At 37.5% G+C, this 16,134-nt stretch overlaps 1 protein-coding gene across 2 annotated transcripts in view; it reads right to left on the bottom strand.

The window, feature by feature from the left end:
• Positions 1-16,134, bottom strand: part of EML6 (echinoderm microtubule associated protein like 6) — a 118,555-nt gene that overhangs the window by 23,223 nt on the left and 79,198 nt on the right. For both annotated transcript variants that reach the window (XM_009319601.1, XM_009319603.1), the window contains exons 19-28: positions 14,121-14,323; positions 12,613-12,724; positions 11,776-11,903; positions 10,004-10,145; positions 8,628-8,780; positions 8,228-8,359; positions 6,369-6,457; positions 5,546-5,722; positions 5,234-5,435; positions 4,879-5,005 (exon numbers count right to left, since the gene is read on the bottom strand). In XM_009319601.1, coding sequence (XP_009317876.1) covers positions 4,879-5,005; positions 5,234-5,435; positions 5,546-5,722; positions 6,369-6,457; positions 8,228-8,359; positions 8,628-8,780; positions 10,004-10,145; positions 11,776-11,903; positions 12,613-12,724; positions 14,121-14,323 — 1,465 coding nt within the window. The remainder of the gene's footprint in view (positions 1-4,878; positions 5,006-5,233; positions 5,436-5,545; positions 5,723-6,368; positions 6,458-8,227; positions 8,360-8,627; positions 8,781-10,003; positions 10,146-11,775; positions 11,904-12,612; positions 12,725-14,120; positions 14,324-16,134) is intronic.

Here is a 16,134-nt window from a genome sequence, read left to right on the forward strand (position 1 = left end):
GGATTTGTGAATTGTTTATTCCTTTCCAGAAGGGTGGTGGTTGTTGCAAAGCTTTCCCCCTCATAACCCGGCACTGCCTGTAATAGCTCTCAACCATGTACTTGCAATCTTCTCAGGAGACACATCACAGTTCCTGAGATCAAACTCCTCCTGGATTGTACAATGATTTGTTATTTCTAGAGAGATAATGTATTTCAAGTTTTTCAGATTTACCACTCTTAATATTACAGAAGCATAGAGTCCTGCAAGCTTATTGTAGCAAACACAAAGGTTAAGAAGATGGAAATGTAGCTATAATAAAGAGGAAAATAAAACGTCCATCTTCTTGAACCAAAACTGTCTCCTAGGTGTCACACAGGGCCTTTGAAGCATATTTGTCTATTATAAGCAGGGAAATAACTTTTTAAGCGACGATTCACCTTCTGAATATTACTATTTAAAGGAAGAAACATAGTGAGCTTAAAGTCCTTGCCCCCAAGAAGCAGCTCAGAGCAACAGCCCCAGCTATTTCCCTTCTCTTGCTTGAGCTGGAAGCTTGTTTTTCGCTCTTTTTTTCTTTTCTTAATTTAAACTTACTTTGTTTAATTCTTGGTTTCTACCCACTATACCTATGAATAAGTCACAATTTTGCCTCTCAGACACACAATGAAAACAGAGCAAGGGGGACATTTCTTCTTCTCAGATCCTCATTGCATTTTGCAGTGAAGTGGACCAGCAGTTTTTCAGGTCTTGTGATTAACTCACTGCTGCTAACTTAAATGGCTTTCTGGCTTGGAACATTATTTTAAAAATTTACACAGTATGTAATCAATCTCAGAGTATTCACAGTATGCACATCCCATCAGATGCACAATCCTCGGGGTCTTCATACAGACATATGGCACAATTACAAAGAGGAAAGATTTGGGATTTGGAGTATTTTCTCCGGACAATCTTCCCCCCTCAAAAGACTACCAGGTTTTCCCATGTACCTGCCTAAAAAAGAATGGGATACATCCTCTGGGTTCCCTTCTTCATATCTGAAGGGACTGGGAGAGGCTACTTCAGCTGTGCCTTTTGCAGAAAATGTAAAGCTTTGTGAACTGGCTTCAGTATTACTTGTTGCCATCTCACTCAACCCTGTGCACAGAGATTTCAAGACTCCACATCCTGAAGACCCGCTGATTTAGAACTTGGGTTTTCCTGAACACTGAAGAGTTGAGTACTCGTAAGCTTTTAATTTTGTCTGGCTTGATCAACCGTCACTTTGGACCCTTGTAGGTGCAATGAAAAGTCAGCCCGCTGCTTTCAGGAAGCTTTTAGAATATGGTCAGACAAATCCTTCATTAGCAGTTACATTCTTTTGTATTCTCGGGAAAGATGAAATCTGGTACAGCTGTGAAGGTTGCTTCATAATTCATACGTCTTTGAGAGAAGTCAGCTTCACCCTGAAGCACTCGTAATTGGGAGTGTCGAGACTGCATAAATTGTGCGCATATTGGTACAACTGTGGCCAAAAATTGAAGTCTTTGATAATTGCAGTAGCCAACACGTTAATCTCATCTTATTACATCCAAAACCCAGTACCTTTCACAGCTTAAGGCCCTATCCCAGCACAACACCCTCAGAAACTGCAGTTTTGCCTACATTTCACCATAAAATTTCTGCTTCTAATTGTTTGATGATAAATTCTGGTAATTTACATTAATCCGATGAAGAAAGGGAAGTGAATCTATCTTTGCCTAACAAGCTATATATGGACAGTATGGGATCTGTTGACAGATTTATCAGAACAGCAAATTCCAAATACCAAAGATGTGGTTATATTGAAGTAGCTGTAATTGAAAGAGGACATATAAAAAATGCGAAGAATAGCTGTGACTCTTTAGCAGAAAAGATGGAAAGGACAGTTACAAGGGTTTATTTTTTAAGCTATTTTAAAACGAAATACAAAACTGTTGATTACATAGAGAGAGAAAGAAGAAAAAAAAGGTATGGAGAATGTTAAAACATTCCTTTTTGCTCTCTTCAGTCTAGAACTTGTTATGGGATAGATTATTCCTTCAGATGGGCTACAGTATGCTATTTTCATGTACAGTCATTATGAAGAGACTATTATGGAAATCGGAGGCAACCTCACTGCAGAGGAGGTGTCTACCCATTTAATTAGGCCCACCAGCTATAAACAGAGTGGGTAGTGTGGAAACACTTGGGCATACTAGAAGAGCTCCCAGCTTCAGTGTTGCTTTGTAGTGTTGGATAGCACAAAGCACATTTCCCCTGCGTTAGGGATTATCAGTGTTAGTATGACAAACAGGAAGCCTGCTTCATTTGTCCTGTTTTGTGCTGCTTTGCAGGTACTGTATGTTTTGTTAAAAAGGTTGAAAAAGGCAAACTGCCTGTGCATTTCAGGGGGTGCCTTCCTCCACAGCAACACAGCAGGTTCAGCTGAATCAGCTTATGCAGATGATTCATGACTGAGGATGTGGACAGACTCGCAAGTCAGGAAGCCTGAAGTGGACGTGGCAGACAGAGATGCTCCTCTGAGAAGCAAGCAAGAAGTACTTGCTTGCATGTAACCATGGCCAGGTTTCAGAGAAAGCAAGCTTCCTAGGGACCCAAAGGGACTGTGGTGATTTTCATTCCTGGACTGAAAATAGTGCTGAAAAGCTGTGGAAGAGACTGATGCTTATGCTCATACTGTTGATAATTCACTAGTACAAAACAATTGTAAGCCCAGCTTAATCGGTCAATTAAACTCACTCTACAGTTGCTTTTGCATCACATAAAGCAGAATAAAGCAGCTGGAAGGTACAAGGGTTTCTGGTGTAAAACGTCTGGCCACTGTACCATTGGCACTTGTTATTTCATGTGTAATAACAATTTAGCAGTATTCGCCCAAAATAAAATAAAATTTGTTCCTGTTTTAACTCAATCTCAAAACATTCACGTTTACTAGATAATACGCTATGCCTTTTTATAGAAAAATGGAGGAACAAGGACTTTATATGAGTAAATGAGAAAATGGAAAGAGATAGCCTTAAAAGAAAGGGAAAAGAAATGGTTGTGGTCCAACATTTGACTAAAAAAAAAAATCGCTAATCCTCCTGCTGCACGTTTTTGTTAAAACATTGTAATTAAAAAAATAAAAGGGGTGCAACATTTTTCTTCTCATTTTTCACACCCAACATTAGTTCAAATACCAAGTGAAAAATTACTCATTATTACTTTCTGTCCATGATGTTCAGCACTGCATTCTTTGAGAGCTTTAAAAACATAAACGAATTTCTTTTTCAAGGGTCTGTATGAGATTAGGAAGTATTATTAACTCCATTTTGTATCTTGCAAATGAGGACACCAAGGAGATTTTTAAAGCCAAAAATCTCAAAAATTGCCACTAATTTTCAGTAGGCAAGTAAAAGAACCTTAGACCTTAATCTGTTCAATGTGATCATGTGTTACATGTTTGTTCAAAGAACTGCTTAAATGATCTCCACTTGCAGCTGTGAGTATGCAGTTTTTCTGCAAATTCAGCCGTACTTCTCTCAGCTGACAGCAGGAAATGAGGAACCCAGAGTTAGAGGCTGCCTGTAAAAATATTCTATTTGCCAACCATCACCAAGAAGCTCTGTGACAGAAGCAGGAACAGCAAGAAGTCAGCTCTCCACAGGCTCCAGAACGCTCTCTTCTTGCCTTCCCGGCTACACACAGCGCTCTCATCTTTTGCGATACCTGCAGCAGGGATCCTACAGTGCACCAGCGCTTACTTCTGCACCCGCTGTATTCCCTGAGGACTACGTATCCTGTTCTCTAACTAGGGCAGGATCCCTGTGGGGAGAACGATATGCCATCACACTACTGGTATAGTTACTAGTCACCTCTTCTGGGTAAACTGAGGGGAAACAACTAAGCTTAAATTCTTTCTGTGGGTTAACACACAGCCATCCTTTTTGTCAGTGCCCAGCACTGGGCAAAAGCAAGAAAACTCATGATAGAAGAATGAGCACTTATAAAAAGCAATTCTGTCAAAGAAACTGCATGGATTCACAGTTGAGGCATCAACTGGATTCACAGGCGTGAATTTCCTGTACACGTTTTTATTCATCAGAACTCATATAGTAACCGTCAGCATCCACAGGCTCTTACCCTTCCTAAAGCTCCATCCCAAAAGGGGAGTAAGACACCCATGTTACCAATAAATGCCACAGCTGTTTGATCAATGCGGAGCATACTTTGTACAGATACAATGAGCCTCGATCCAGTTCCAGATTACAAAGGGGAATGTACTTTATTGGTTATAGATACTCCCGTTCTGTTCCAGCAATCCTGTCCCAGTCAGAGTTTTTTACTCACCCACTCCCCTAGGTCTGTGTTTCACTGGACCTCACCCTCTATGCTTAGCTCTTACCTCTTTTCTTTACTGTCCTCTCCGCTACTGTTCTCCTTCCAGCCTTTTTTTTTTTTTCCTCAGAATAATTCAGCCTAAGGCCATGTGCCATGGGAAATTTCAGCTTTAACAGTACCGACTTGACACAATTGTAAGCAACTGAAAATCTTTCAATGAAAACATCACCAAAAGCCTTAACTACAAAGTATTTACAAGCTCACCCCATCACAAACGCCCTGCTGCAGACATATGTACAGCTACACATACTAATTAGGAAAGAATATAACTGCTTACGTGAACAGCAGAAGAGAACGCAACACGCACAGATGTTTTACTTACATATACATATTTTTCTCCATCACATTAACACGTCGTACCGTATGAACACCATTTTAAATGTTATCTTGTGAATTTTAAAAATCCTGTCTTATTTCTAAGGACTAATTTCAGTTGAAAAGAGATAGAAAAGAATGCAATGTACATTTGGAAATGAATGCCTTTGTGTGACATACCTCTCTTCTACTGAAACTTCCTTCAGCTGTTGATGTGGTTTTGTCCCTTCCATTTCTCGGATGCTTACTGCATAGATCTTAGTGGTATAGTCAATTGCTTTTTCTCGTGCAACATCACTATCATAACCTTAGAAAAATAAAACATAAAATAAAACAAACTACCCTTGTTTCATAGTGGAAGAGCAGAAAACAAGAAGATCTGCAGCAATAGAAGGAAGGAAACAAATCCTACCAAGCTCTCCCTACACTGAACTTTAGCACATGAAAGTTTCTTGCCCACTTCAAGCTAAACGCCTCCATCAGTCTCTGTGGAACGAAGACAAATTAAAGATGTATTTTATACAATCTTTTTTACCTCCATCTTCTTCTGCATCTGTGTCTGATTCTTCACTATCAACCAGCTTACTCTCCTGAATGCCCAAAAATTCTCTGGTCCAGATCATCAAAGCTGTATCAGCACCACCTACAGTCAGCAGCACAGAATCATTGTGTAACCACCGCACATTGGTTACCTGTGCGCTGTGACCCACGTACTTCTTGAATTTTGCATGTTGGCCCTGTAGCACAAAGAATTCGCATATTAGCAGTCTGGCATATTGCAAACAGCGTCTTCCTTAATTCCTTTTCTTGCGCAGTTTCTAATCACAGAAATAAATACACTTATTACCTTCACCGGATATGAAAAAAGCTTCACAAAACCAAAATCATCTCCCGTAGCTAATAGTGTTCCGTCTTTTGTAAGACTAGCTGCATTTACAACAGTGACATCACTGTGCATGGGCCAAATTCCTTCACAAGTAGGACCAAGAACACATGTCCAGGTGTCCCACTCAATCTTCTCTATCTGCAATCAAAATTTCCCCAGAAGAAGTAATCTTAATACATACCAAATACACACTGGTTTTATGCGTACATTTTTCTACGTTTGATATTAACTTAATTTTTTTAGTGTTTTTAGAAACTGTTCACTGTTTCCAGCTAGTTAATACAAACTGCATATCTTCATCAAAAGGCTTAAAGCTCTCAACATTCCCACTTTCCCAAGGTAGAGCATGATCTGGATACAAGTCTCCTTAAAGATTTTCTGAGGTGCTAAACATTGGCAATTTTGTAGAAGAATTATGTGTCACAAATAATCAACATCCTTAAAAGCCAGGTCATACTGCTTAAAACCTGTACTGCATACAACCTGTATGCACGCTGATTACACAGAAAACAGGTGATTGTTCAGGAAAGGGGATTACGGGAAATGACTGCTATTAAACAAACAAAAATAAATGTGGAGATACAAACACAAACTGCAAGTTTTACCATTTACAAATGCTAGGAAAGACACTATACAGGATGATTGAATAATTCTAATTCTAACCACTGTAAATACAGTATTTTAAAAGGAAAAAATATACCATTTGAAGACAAAATATGCTAATTTTCAACAGTCCAGAAAAATAACTTTCACAGTAAAAAAATCCAGTAAGCGTAATTCGTACCTCAGCAATTCTTATAATATGCCTTTTCCCCCTTGGGGCTTCAAAAAATAGTTGTTCTTTGGCACCAGAATTGACTTGCAATAACTTTCCTGGATACGAAATAAGAGTTTATTATGAATCTTATTCATTATTATGAATATTATGAACTTTCTTTTGATTGAGTGAAGAGATTTCTGGGCGTAAGCTAAAAAATTATTGTCCAGAGAGTTATTCATAGCAAAAGTAAAACAAATGCCTAGAATCACTCTCACAGGAATCCTATACTCCTGATTCACTCCAGAAGTAATATTTTAAATACCACCCAACATCCTTAAAAAATTACTGTCTTGCAGCAAATCGCTTTCTTCTGATATGAAATATTTTGCTAGTGTTTTTATCACCATGATAATGGAAAGTAAAAAAATTAAATGCGTATGCTATTAATTTTCATGCCAATTTTGCAAGACAGCTTTGCCAAAAGTTAAAAACACTGTAAGCTCCTGTCTGTTTTGCACTGCCTAACTGGCATATAGTCCAGCTACAGACCAAACTGTCCTTGAATGTGAAGTTTACCATACCCATACGAATACTGTGATACTATGAAGATAATCCTGTATGCAATTGATAGTATATTGGCAAGTATTTTTGCATGAAGAAGCAAAAAATGCTTTCACTCAGTTTTACAATATTTCTGATATAAGAAAATTAAAGGTGTTTTCTGAATTTTTCAAATTACAACTACTATACTAGTGTAAGAAATCCTGGGGGGATTTATTATCATAAAAGCAGTTCTTCAATATCTAAACTGCATACCTGCCAGGGAAAACACACTTTTACTGAGAAACACTGGATTAGACCATCAACTGATATGAACTAGTGCAGTTCAAATGTTGCTATATTTTGACTGGGCATCTTGCCCTTTGTTACATGAGCTATGTTCAGCCTGTTGGAATCACTGACAACAAGAAGTGCAAGATGGGACTACAGCACTATCATGCCCTTCCTATGTGACCTGTATAAGACAGGTTGTACAATTTAGTGTATTAATCCTTCACATCTAGAAGTTCAGTTAGAGTTTCCAAAAAATACCATTAAGGACACAAAGAATTTTCAGTTTTCTTATACTTTATATCTGCACATGTAACACATCCAAGAACTGGCTACTACAGATACACAGGTATTATCAGACAAATTGCTATTATGCGTACACCTATCAGTACTCAGATAATCAGGGTTGTCAGCAGGCACACAGTGCCAGCTCAGCTGCGGCACGGCTTACTAGCTGAAGAATGGCACCCAGACCTGAACGGGTTCTGAAAGCAGGTTAGCTCCTGCCGTTGTCAGTGAGCTTGCACCACATTTTGGGACTAGCACAACAGGGGAAGCAGGGCTCAGACGCACAGGAGGTTCCACACAGAATTGTATTAGGTCTGGAAAGGCTTATTTGCACAAGCTCATTATGGATCCTGTTAGACTTAATTAGTTGTGACAATAACGCGCTCTAACTTCATTGCCGTGATTGCCATGTAATGCTCAGCAAAGAAGAAAGGAAATTGGACACGTAGGGTGGAAAAGAAAAATGTGCCACACACTACAAAACTATAAAAAGAACAGGGCAAAGAAAAACAATATTATGTTCATAAGTGACATTTTAGTCATACGTTGTCAGCAGTGCAGTACCATGTACTCTGGTACAAACGCTACAAGTGAGGATGAATTCCACCAACAAATGTAATTGCACTGAACCCATATGGTGCTTGATGTTGAAAAATCATTTGCATTAGTAGTTACAGTTTATCTTAGTAACTGGTACAAGAACAGTTTTCTGATATTCTGTTTTACAGGCATTTTAAATCTGTTTCTCTGGTCAAATATTTTACCTCTTGAGTCCCAGTCAATGTGCGTGATATAGCTAGATGCACCTTTACAAATGCCAACTCTTTTGCTGGTAAGTACATTGTAAATATCTACAAAATTATCATGGGAAGCCACAGCCAGGTACTTTCCTGATTCTGTAAAGAAGAGACACTGAGGTTATTAAAGGTTTACATGTTATAATTATTGTTATGCATTTTTACTACTGTAGTGCATCCAAAGGCACTAGGGTAGGGGTGGGCCCCATTATACTGGGCTGCATACGACCTACAGAATTCTAAAGTATTTAAATGCATGGAGCACATACAAAGCCAGTCTACCTTCTGAACGTTCAATCTTATGTCTAGAGGAGAAAAACAAACTCCGAGATAAACACTGCCCTTTCACTTTATCACCTGATTATACCTCGTGAAAACTTTATATCGGAGATCATTTCCTTTCTGTGGTGAAAAGAGACCATATCTTCAACAGTGTCAGCATTCACCACCAGAAAACTCCCATCATTCAACCCTACAGCCAAGGCTTTCCCATCAGGAGAAAAGGCACAGCACCGTCCACCTACAAAAGAAAATGGAAAGGAGTATCTTAAGGTTTACAAACTTGGGATTGAGAAAACCATCAGTCAACTGCAATTGAAAGGTTTTTACATCAAGTATATACTTTTAAAATAGATTTGTTATTTATTAAAACAAATATGTGATAGGAGGGCTATGAATAATGTTTTAGTGAATGGGAATGTACCCTCTGTATAGGCTGTTCTTGGGTTGACAATGGTGATTTGATCAGTCTTGAAACGGGTTTAGGTGCAAATACCACCTTCCAAGCATGTTCTAAACACACCAATGATAGAAAAAAATAAAAAAAGAAAAACCCCAAAACCATGCAGAAAGGAAATCCAGATGAAAAATTGAAAGACTCATTACGGGCAGCATAACTACATGTCTTTCAGGGATACTACACTTGAAAACTTCTTCATTATGACTGAATAATGGTTCCTTTCAGGTGGAGCACATTTAAAACAGAGATGTACTACACTTCCTCCACTTACTTTTTGCCTCAACATTATTTCTGACCATACTCTCTCATACAGCTATCCTCATCCATCGATGAGGAGTTCCAAAACAATCAATTTGACTCTCCAAAACACTTGACTCTGTTTTCCCTCAGCCAGTTAGAGTTCCTGTGCTCTGGCTCTGTCACTGAAAATGGAGCATGTTGAATTTATACCATAAAATTTCCTGAAGGATATGAATGAGTAAACGAAATAAGAGTAATTTTGAGAAGGCAGCATTTCAACATAGCTCCTCTACTTTTATACAGAGGAGAGGGCAGGAAAACTGTTCATTTTCAGAGAAGTTGGTATAACACGTAAAGTTCATATTGCCACTGAAGGCTGATTGTGTTTAACATGCAGAAAATTTTACGTTTGTATTTATAAGGAAACTTTTTAATGTCAGCAACAAATACGCAGGCCTTAAGTATTCTTAGGAAGGAAAATGATTCTGAGGTCAACTCATTCCCCTTGGAATCAGGGGAAAATAGATTAACGTTCATTTTATTATTATTCATTACAATAGATTATAATCCTTTTTCTTTCTACCCTTTTCATTGACTTGACACCTGCCAAAGACAATTTACTTCTTATGCTTCCAATTTCTTAATGACTGTGTCCTCTTCCTACCTAATTAATGCCTGTGATATGCACTGAAAGCACAGATGGAACTGTTACAGAAAGAGAGTAGTATCATTACTATCACAGCGTACGGCCAAATAAGAATTACCTTTTTTGAGTTTCCTCACTGCCAGCATGCGGTGCTGGGATGAAAGTTCCCAGATTCGTAGTGTTTTATCATCACTCACTGTTGCGCAGACAGGCAAGAGAGGATGAGCTGCCAAGCCCCAGACTTCTCCTTCCATATGTCCCTAACGGAAATCATTTAATAGAAGAGAAAGTAATGCATTTGTGTTTATGAATATGTTCTAGCGCTTGCCCTGCCTCCTTTTATGAGTCTCAGGCAATAAGGCATTCACCATCTTCTCTCAAAAATTTTCCACATTCAGAGAGACCTAAATGTCTGGTCTGTTTCCTCCGATAAACATCTAAAATATACCCTTCCATAGTCTCCTCCACTACTACTAGCTGTAATTCCTGTTCTTCCAGTGCTCTTCCAGACTTGAATTGAACAGGAAATAGTTATGTCCCAAACAGGACTTTATCCTGAAATCCTAATATGGGCTAATCCGTCTTCATGGTTTATGTAATTTCTTAGATCCTGGAGAACTTGTTTGCCCAACATACATATACTTAGTTCTTTTAATCTTTCCTCAGAACTCAGTTTTCAAAGTTTTTAATCACTTTTCCTGCTTTTTCTAGATTTCCTTCAACGTGCCTACAGGTTGCTGGCACTGCATTTCAAGGTTAAATCATTTCTTACTATTCTCAATCTAGATTTCAGTTTGGTAACTGGCATTTTTGTTGAGATGGAAAAACACCATTAAAAGAAAAAGGGGAGGAACTGTTATGACATCTTCATTACACCTTAGGTATTTTCTATTTTGGCTCAAGATGATGCATGCAAGCATGTAATTTAAGCTGGATGACAATTATAACACTTCTTTTTATCGGAAAACTCAGCAATCGGGCAATTTTAAGGTAATTTTACTATCTCGCAACCTTACTATTCATGTGAAGGGAACTAAGTTAGGATGAGATTGCAATTCCAAATTAGTGAATGAGTCAAATAATTTATCAAATGCAACTTTGCACATTTAGGTTAGTAAGGCTGTCATGCAGGCAATACAAATTTGAAAGATTACTTTCTGTGATCAGAACTAACTGGAAAGAAAAATACCAGAGAAACAATATTTTTGTGAAAAACAGTGTTAATTTAGTCAGTTATAGAAAACAAAAAATAAAAACTTGACAAATTATAACTCAGTAAATGATATATACAATTTTCTACATATAGACATTAGGGTTATTCAAGACACTAAACCAAAGCAACACCAAAAACATCAGTGGACATATACATGAAAATTTTTTAACCAAACTTCGCAAAGTACTTTGTCTTGCAAAAAGAGGTGTCTCTGTGCTTTGCAACACATGCAATGACAACTGCATGTCACTGTAGGAAGCTGTCATAACTCTAAAACAATTTTCAACAAATTAAAGTATAGGATCCTTCAGAATACAGGATATTATTTCAGTAAAAGCAAATAAATGGAACCACACTGTCAAAACAAAATAACTTGTGTTAGCTCTACTCTTCATTTTTCATTTTTATGTTGGGTCTTAAACTAAAATGTCTAAAAAATTCATAAAAAGTCTCATTCGCCTTTGAACTTAATGTACTGTTTGTTTTACCTTCAGAATTCTGTAATCCACAGTGAATCTCAAAGTCATTTACATAAGAAAGCATCAACTTCTGCCTGAGCAAGGAAAGGAACGGTGGCCAACAGGATTAATGAAAACAGAACGAAAATGACCGGGAACATCTTTTGATGTCTTGTATTTCTACAGGGAATATTTTGATATGGAAGATCCATACAGTACCTGAACAAGTAGAGTCATAGGACCACTTTTATCAATTTCAAGTATCTCTCCATTTTTAGTTCCCACTAGTATATGCCCGTGTCCTAGACTGATGGCTCGAATAGAAGGATTGTCTTCTAAAAGTAAACCTGAAGAATACAAAGATATTAATTTTTGTTTTTTACTGTGAAATCAAGAAGAGCCTCATATCACCTATAATTAAAATCTGCTTAAAATCGTGAAACATGAGATACGCTTGCCTGATCAAACTACTAGATAATCCATGGATTTAATTAATAGTTCCAAGGAGGGAAGCTTGTGTTAGTCTATGTTGTGGCAATATCAAGACTGATATCCTACTGCTTTAACAGTGACAGTGTATAAGGGGTTCAAATGCTCCAGCAACATGGACAATTAAATCTGTGATTATCTGTGAATATCACTTTACAGACTTCCACACTGATGGCTGGGGAAGTAGAATTTAACAGGTCTTTCCAACTCATAGGGACCCTGGTCTCACTACATGAAATCTGGCCAGTTGAGGAAGCTAGCTGCTAAACAGAACAGGTTTTGGAACAGCCAGACTCACAGGCTTGTGACATTTCTTTTTAAAATCATTTCTTCAGTGAAAACAAAGCCAAATGTCATGGAATAGAGGAATAAATAGCAGAACAAACTATAAATGGCAAAGACTATGTGAAATATAACTTAAATCAATCAAAACAGAAAATTCCAGCACAGAGTAGTAAGTAGTATATTACTGTTCCCTTTGTGTTCCGGTAAGATTTGACACCTATTACTGCCATTTACCAGCCTTCATGCATACAGTCCTTATTAAAACACACTGAAAAATAATACCTTTAGAACTAGCAGATAGTGCTGCTCTTTTAATAGCGTAAGTCTTCAGACATCTTTCAAACATATCATCCCAAAGTGCCACAATTCCATCTTTTCCACCAGTTACAAACCCCTGTACGATCACAGCATGAAAACATACACAAATGTCAGCACTTGTGTTAATATTTAAAAAGACATGGCCAAAGGCAGTATAAATTCTCCCCTGCATTTTACCTATGTGTTGAATTAAAAATACTGGAGCCTATACCTGTGAAGAAAAAAATATAAGAGGAGAAGATTGAGAAAGTTGCTTTTCTAGGGTTATAAAGACTTAGAACCATGCAGAGTGCATACTACTGTAAATAGTAATGCTGGACCATAACACTTTTCTGCACGTGGAAATAAGCTATGGAAAAACATATGCTTCATCCTTAGAAGAGGCAGTAGTTGGTAATAGTAGCTTCTCAAGTTATTCCAGATTCAATGGACTTAACAGATGCTTCAAACTGAGTTCTAATAATGCATAGGGACCAATTCTTTGATTAATTCCCTTGGTAGATTCTCTTTATCTGTGCCAAGTGAGTGCAAAACACAGCATAAATAACTAACCAACAAAAACATAAGAGAAGAGGATGTCCAGAAAGAAGATAGAGTGCCAAGATCAAATAGAAAAATTGATGGAAAAGCTAGGAACAATCAATTAGGGCCAGAAAGGATTGAGCCACAGGGATCTTAACTGACCTTGATATATAAAAATGTTAATAGCTAATATTCTTCTTCTCATGCTATACTTTTAAAGTTGAAACTATAATCTCAAAAAGGATATTCCACTATCAACATCTTCAAATTGCCAGTGGATTTCAAGTGGCAAAACTTTGCCCCAACCTCATTTATGTGATGTCCATAATGTATTTTGCCATAGTTTCTCTTAAAGATTTATTGATGCAACTGAAGGAAAATAACTTTTGATATCTGGAATAATTAACTCATAAAACCAAAACCTTTGGATATTTGAAGTCTTGCTTGCTTAAGATACAGTCATAGTGTTATTAGAAATTAATGTTTCATATTTTGGAAACTGACAATGCAAAAATATTTTTGGCATCAGGTTGAAGAGGCAATGAATGTTACCTGTTACTCTCCTGTGGTGTACAAATATGAAAATGACACGCACGAGCACAGTGAGAAATAAATTCTGCATATTTAGAGGTCAGAAAGGTATTGGTCAGGTAACGAGCACATAAAACGTGGTGCTTACAAATACATGTCTATCAAATAACAGAACTCATTATTATTGGTTTTGTGATTTTAATCACATTCAGATTCATCCAGTGCAACTTGTTTTCTGTTATGGTTTTGTTTATCAAAGCACCTTCAATGTTAGTGCAATGTAGAACAATGTATTGCTTACGTACACATGTACAAAACCCAAGTAACTTCGTTGTGAGATATGTTAGTTATACAATTCTAAAATCCGGTATTGCAACAAAAATAATAAAGATGAATGGATCACATAAGACGATGAATACCTTATCCAGCGCATGCATGGCAAACACAGGTCCATCATGGGCTTTCACTGTCTTAAGCAACAGAGTATCCTTCCAGATATAAATGTCTCCAGTAGCAGCGCCAGAGAAAACTAGATCTTCTATTCGCCCATATGAAACACTCATCATAGTTTCCAATTTTCCAGTAGTTCCAAACGTTCCTCGTTTTGATGTCAAGCCTCCACCTGCAATATAAACAAAAGTAAGTCTTTTTATATTTCCGTTTGCAGCCATAGCGCTGTAAAGGACAAACATCTCGACCCCATCATCTCTTGTGATTGTCTAAGACATAGGAGATTACAGAAATACTGAAAGCATAGTGCACAAGGGAAAAACATAATAAAAGAAAGTCAGTCCAGTAATGACAGTTTTGAAGCACTACAGGCTCTATTTTTCAGATTGTTATTTCCAAGCAAATGATAAATTTTGGTGAGGAATTGTATAAAAAGAATTAATACAATGGCTGGCAGAATATCTTTTGCTCGGAACAGCCTGCCAAGCTCCTGCCAAGCTTTTTCTCTTTAGAGGTGACCACAACTACACGTGAGATACTAGAGGTTTGTTTTAGTTGTCCATTGGCAACCTGACAATTTGACAGCAGTTTTGCAGAATGCATGGCAGGATTTGCTCCTCTTCTGACGGTCAGAGAACCAAACTGCCACAACCTTACTTTGGTTCAGAAAGCAGGAAGTAGCCGTATGCGCCCATGAGCGCTTACAGACAAAAATACACACGCAGTTACAAAATAATATAGGTAGTGGTGTCCTTGCTTCAAGTCATCATGTATTTCACAGTTAACACCAGACTCATAGTTCCAACTCCACTGAGTAAATCTTAATGCGAAATAGACCATTTTTATTGCAAAGAGACTATTCTTGGAGTAAGATACTGCTTAACTTAAATTCCTGTAATAGAATTTGGCAAACAGCAATGCAAGTCTATTTAATTACTACAAAAATAACCTACACATAAAAAATGCAGGCAAAAAAAAAAGTAATTTTTAAACTGAGAGCACCTGAACCACTTGAACGCTGTAAAGTATGGTATAAGTATAGGAACTTCTTAAAACTATCTAATTTTGAGTTGTCTTGAGTTCTATTTTTAGCTGCCCTTGTGCCGCCTCTGTTTGCTGAATTTTACATGCAAAAGATGTTCTCTGAGATCTTTTTACCAAGTACTCGTGTAATTTGTATATGATTGAAAGTCGTGAAGAACAAAAAAATCCAGTCCTGAGTAAAAAATATCCTCAATCAGAAATCAACTTTGCTGTCTTTCTCAGTTTGACAGAACAGTCTAGACTGATGGCTACTTCCCATTCTGAATATTTTGTTTCTTAGTTTGCAGAATCTTGTCCCGTTTTTAAATAATGGAAAACACATTTTCATTTTTCATTATTTAGAAAAGGACACAAAATTCCTGTGTCATACAAAAAATACATTACCTTGATTCTTGTGGTACCACATCCTGATTTTTAGCCTAATGGATAAAATATAAATTACTATAATTGAACTTCTGCAAAATACCTGGTTCTTTATTTCTTTTTTGTTTTGCCCAGGCACGTATTTTAAGGTCCATCCTCAAACCTATCTTTCCAGCCTGGCACCTTGAAACACGTGCTTCCATCTCTGGAATTGATCTCTGACGACTGAAAAACAGCTCTACCTTGAAACTGAAGGACTGCTGAAGCGTTACATCAGTACCTGAAGGGCAAACACTACTGTTTTTAGCAGTGTGCCAGGGCACCTTAGATTCTTAGCTACCAGCTGGCATTTTCACAACAAGGGTCATAATCTGCCTAAGTGAATTCCAGGGCTGCATGTTTTCTGAGACCCAAGGATGCTTGTTCAGGAGAAAGCCTTAATAGTATGACTTGAGTTAAAAAACAATTAGCTGGAAATGACTTCCAAAGAGAAAGGAATATTGTGACATTTGCTGATTCAGAGGTAGGTTTTCACCCCTTTAGTATTTTGGTAGCTAGAAAATTGCTTTACAAATA

This window comes from Pygoscelis adeliae, unplaced genomic scaffold, assembly GCF_000699105.1.
Source record: "Pygoscelis adeliae isolate BGI_AS28 unplaced genomic scaffold, ASM69910v1 Scaffold122, whole genome shotgun sequence".
In the NCBI taxonomy this organism is placed as follows: Eukaryota; Metazoa; Chordata; class Aves; order Sphenisciformes; family Spheniscidae; genus Pygoscelis; species Pygoscelis adeliae.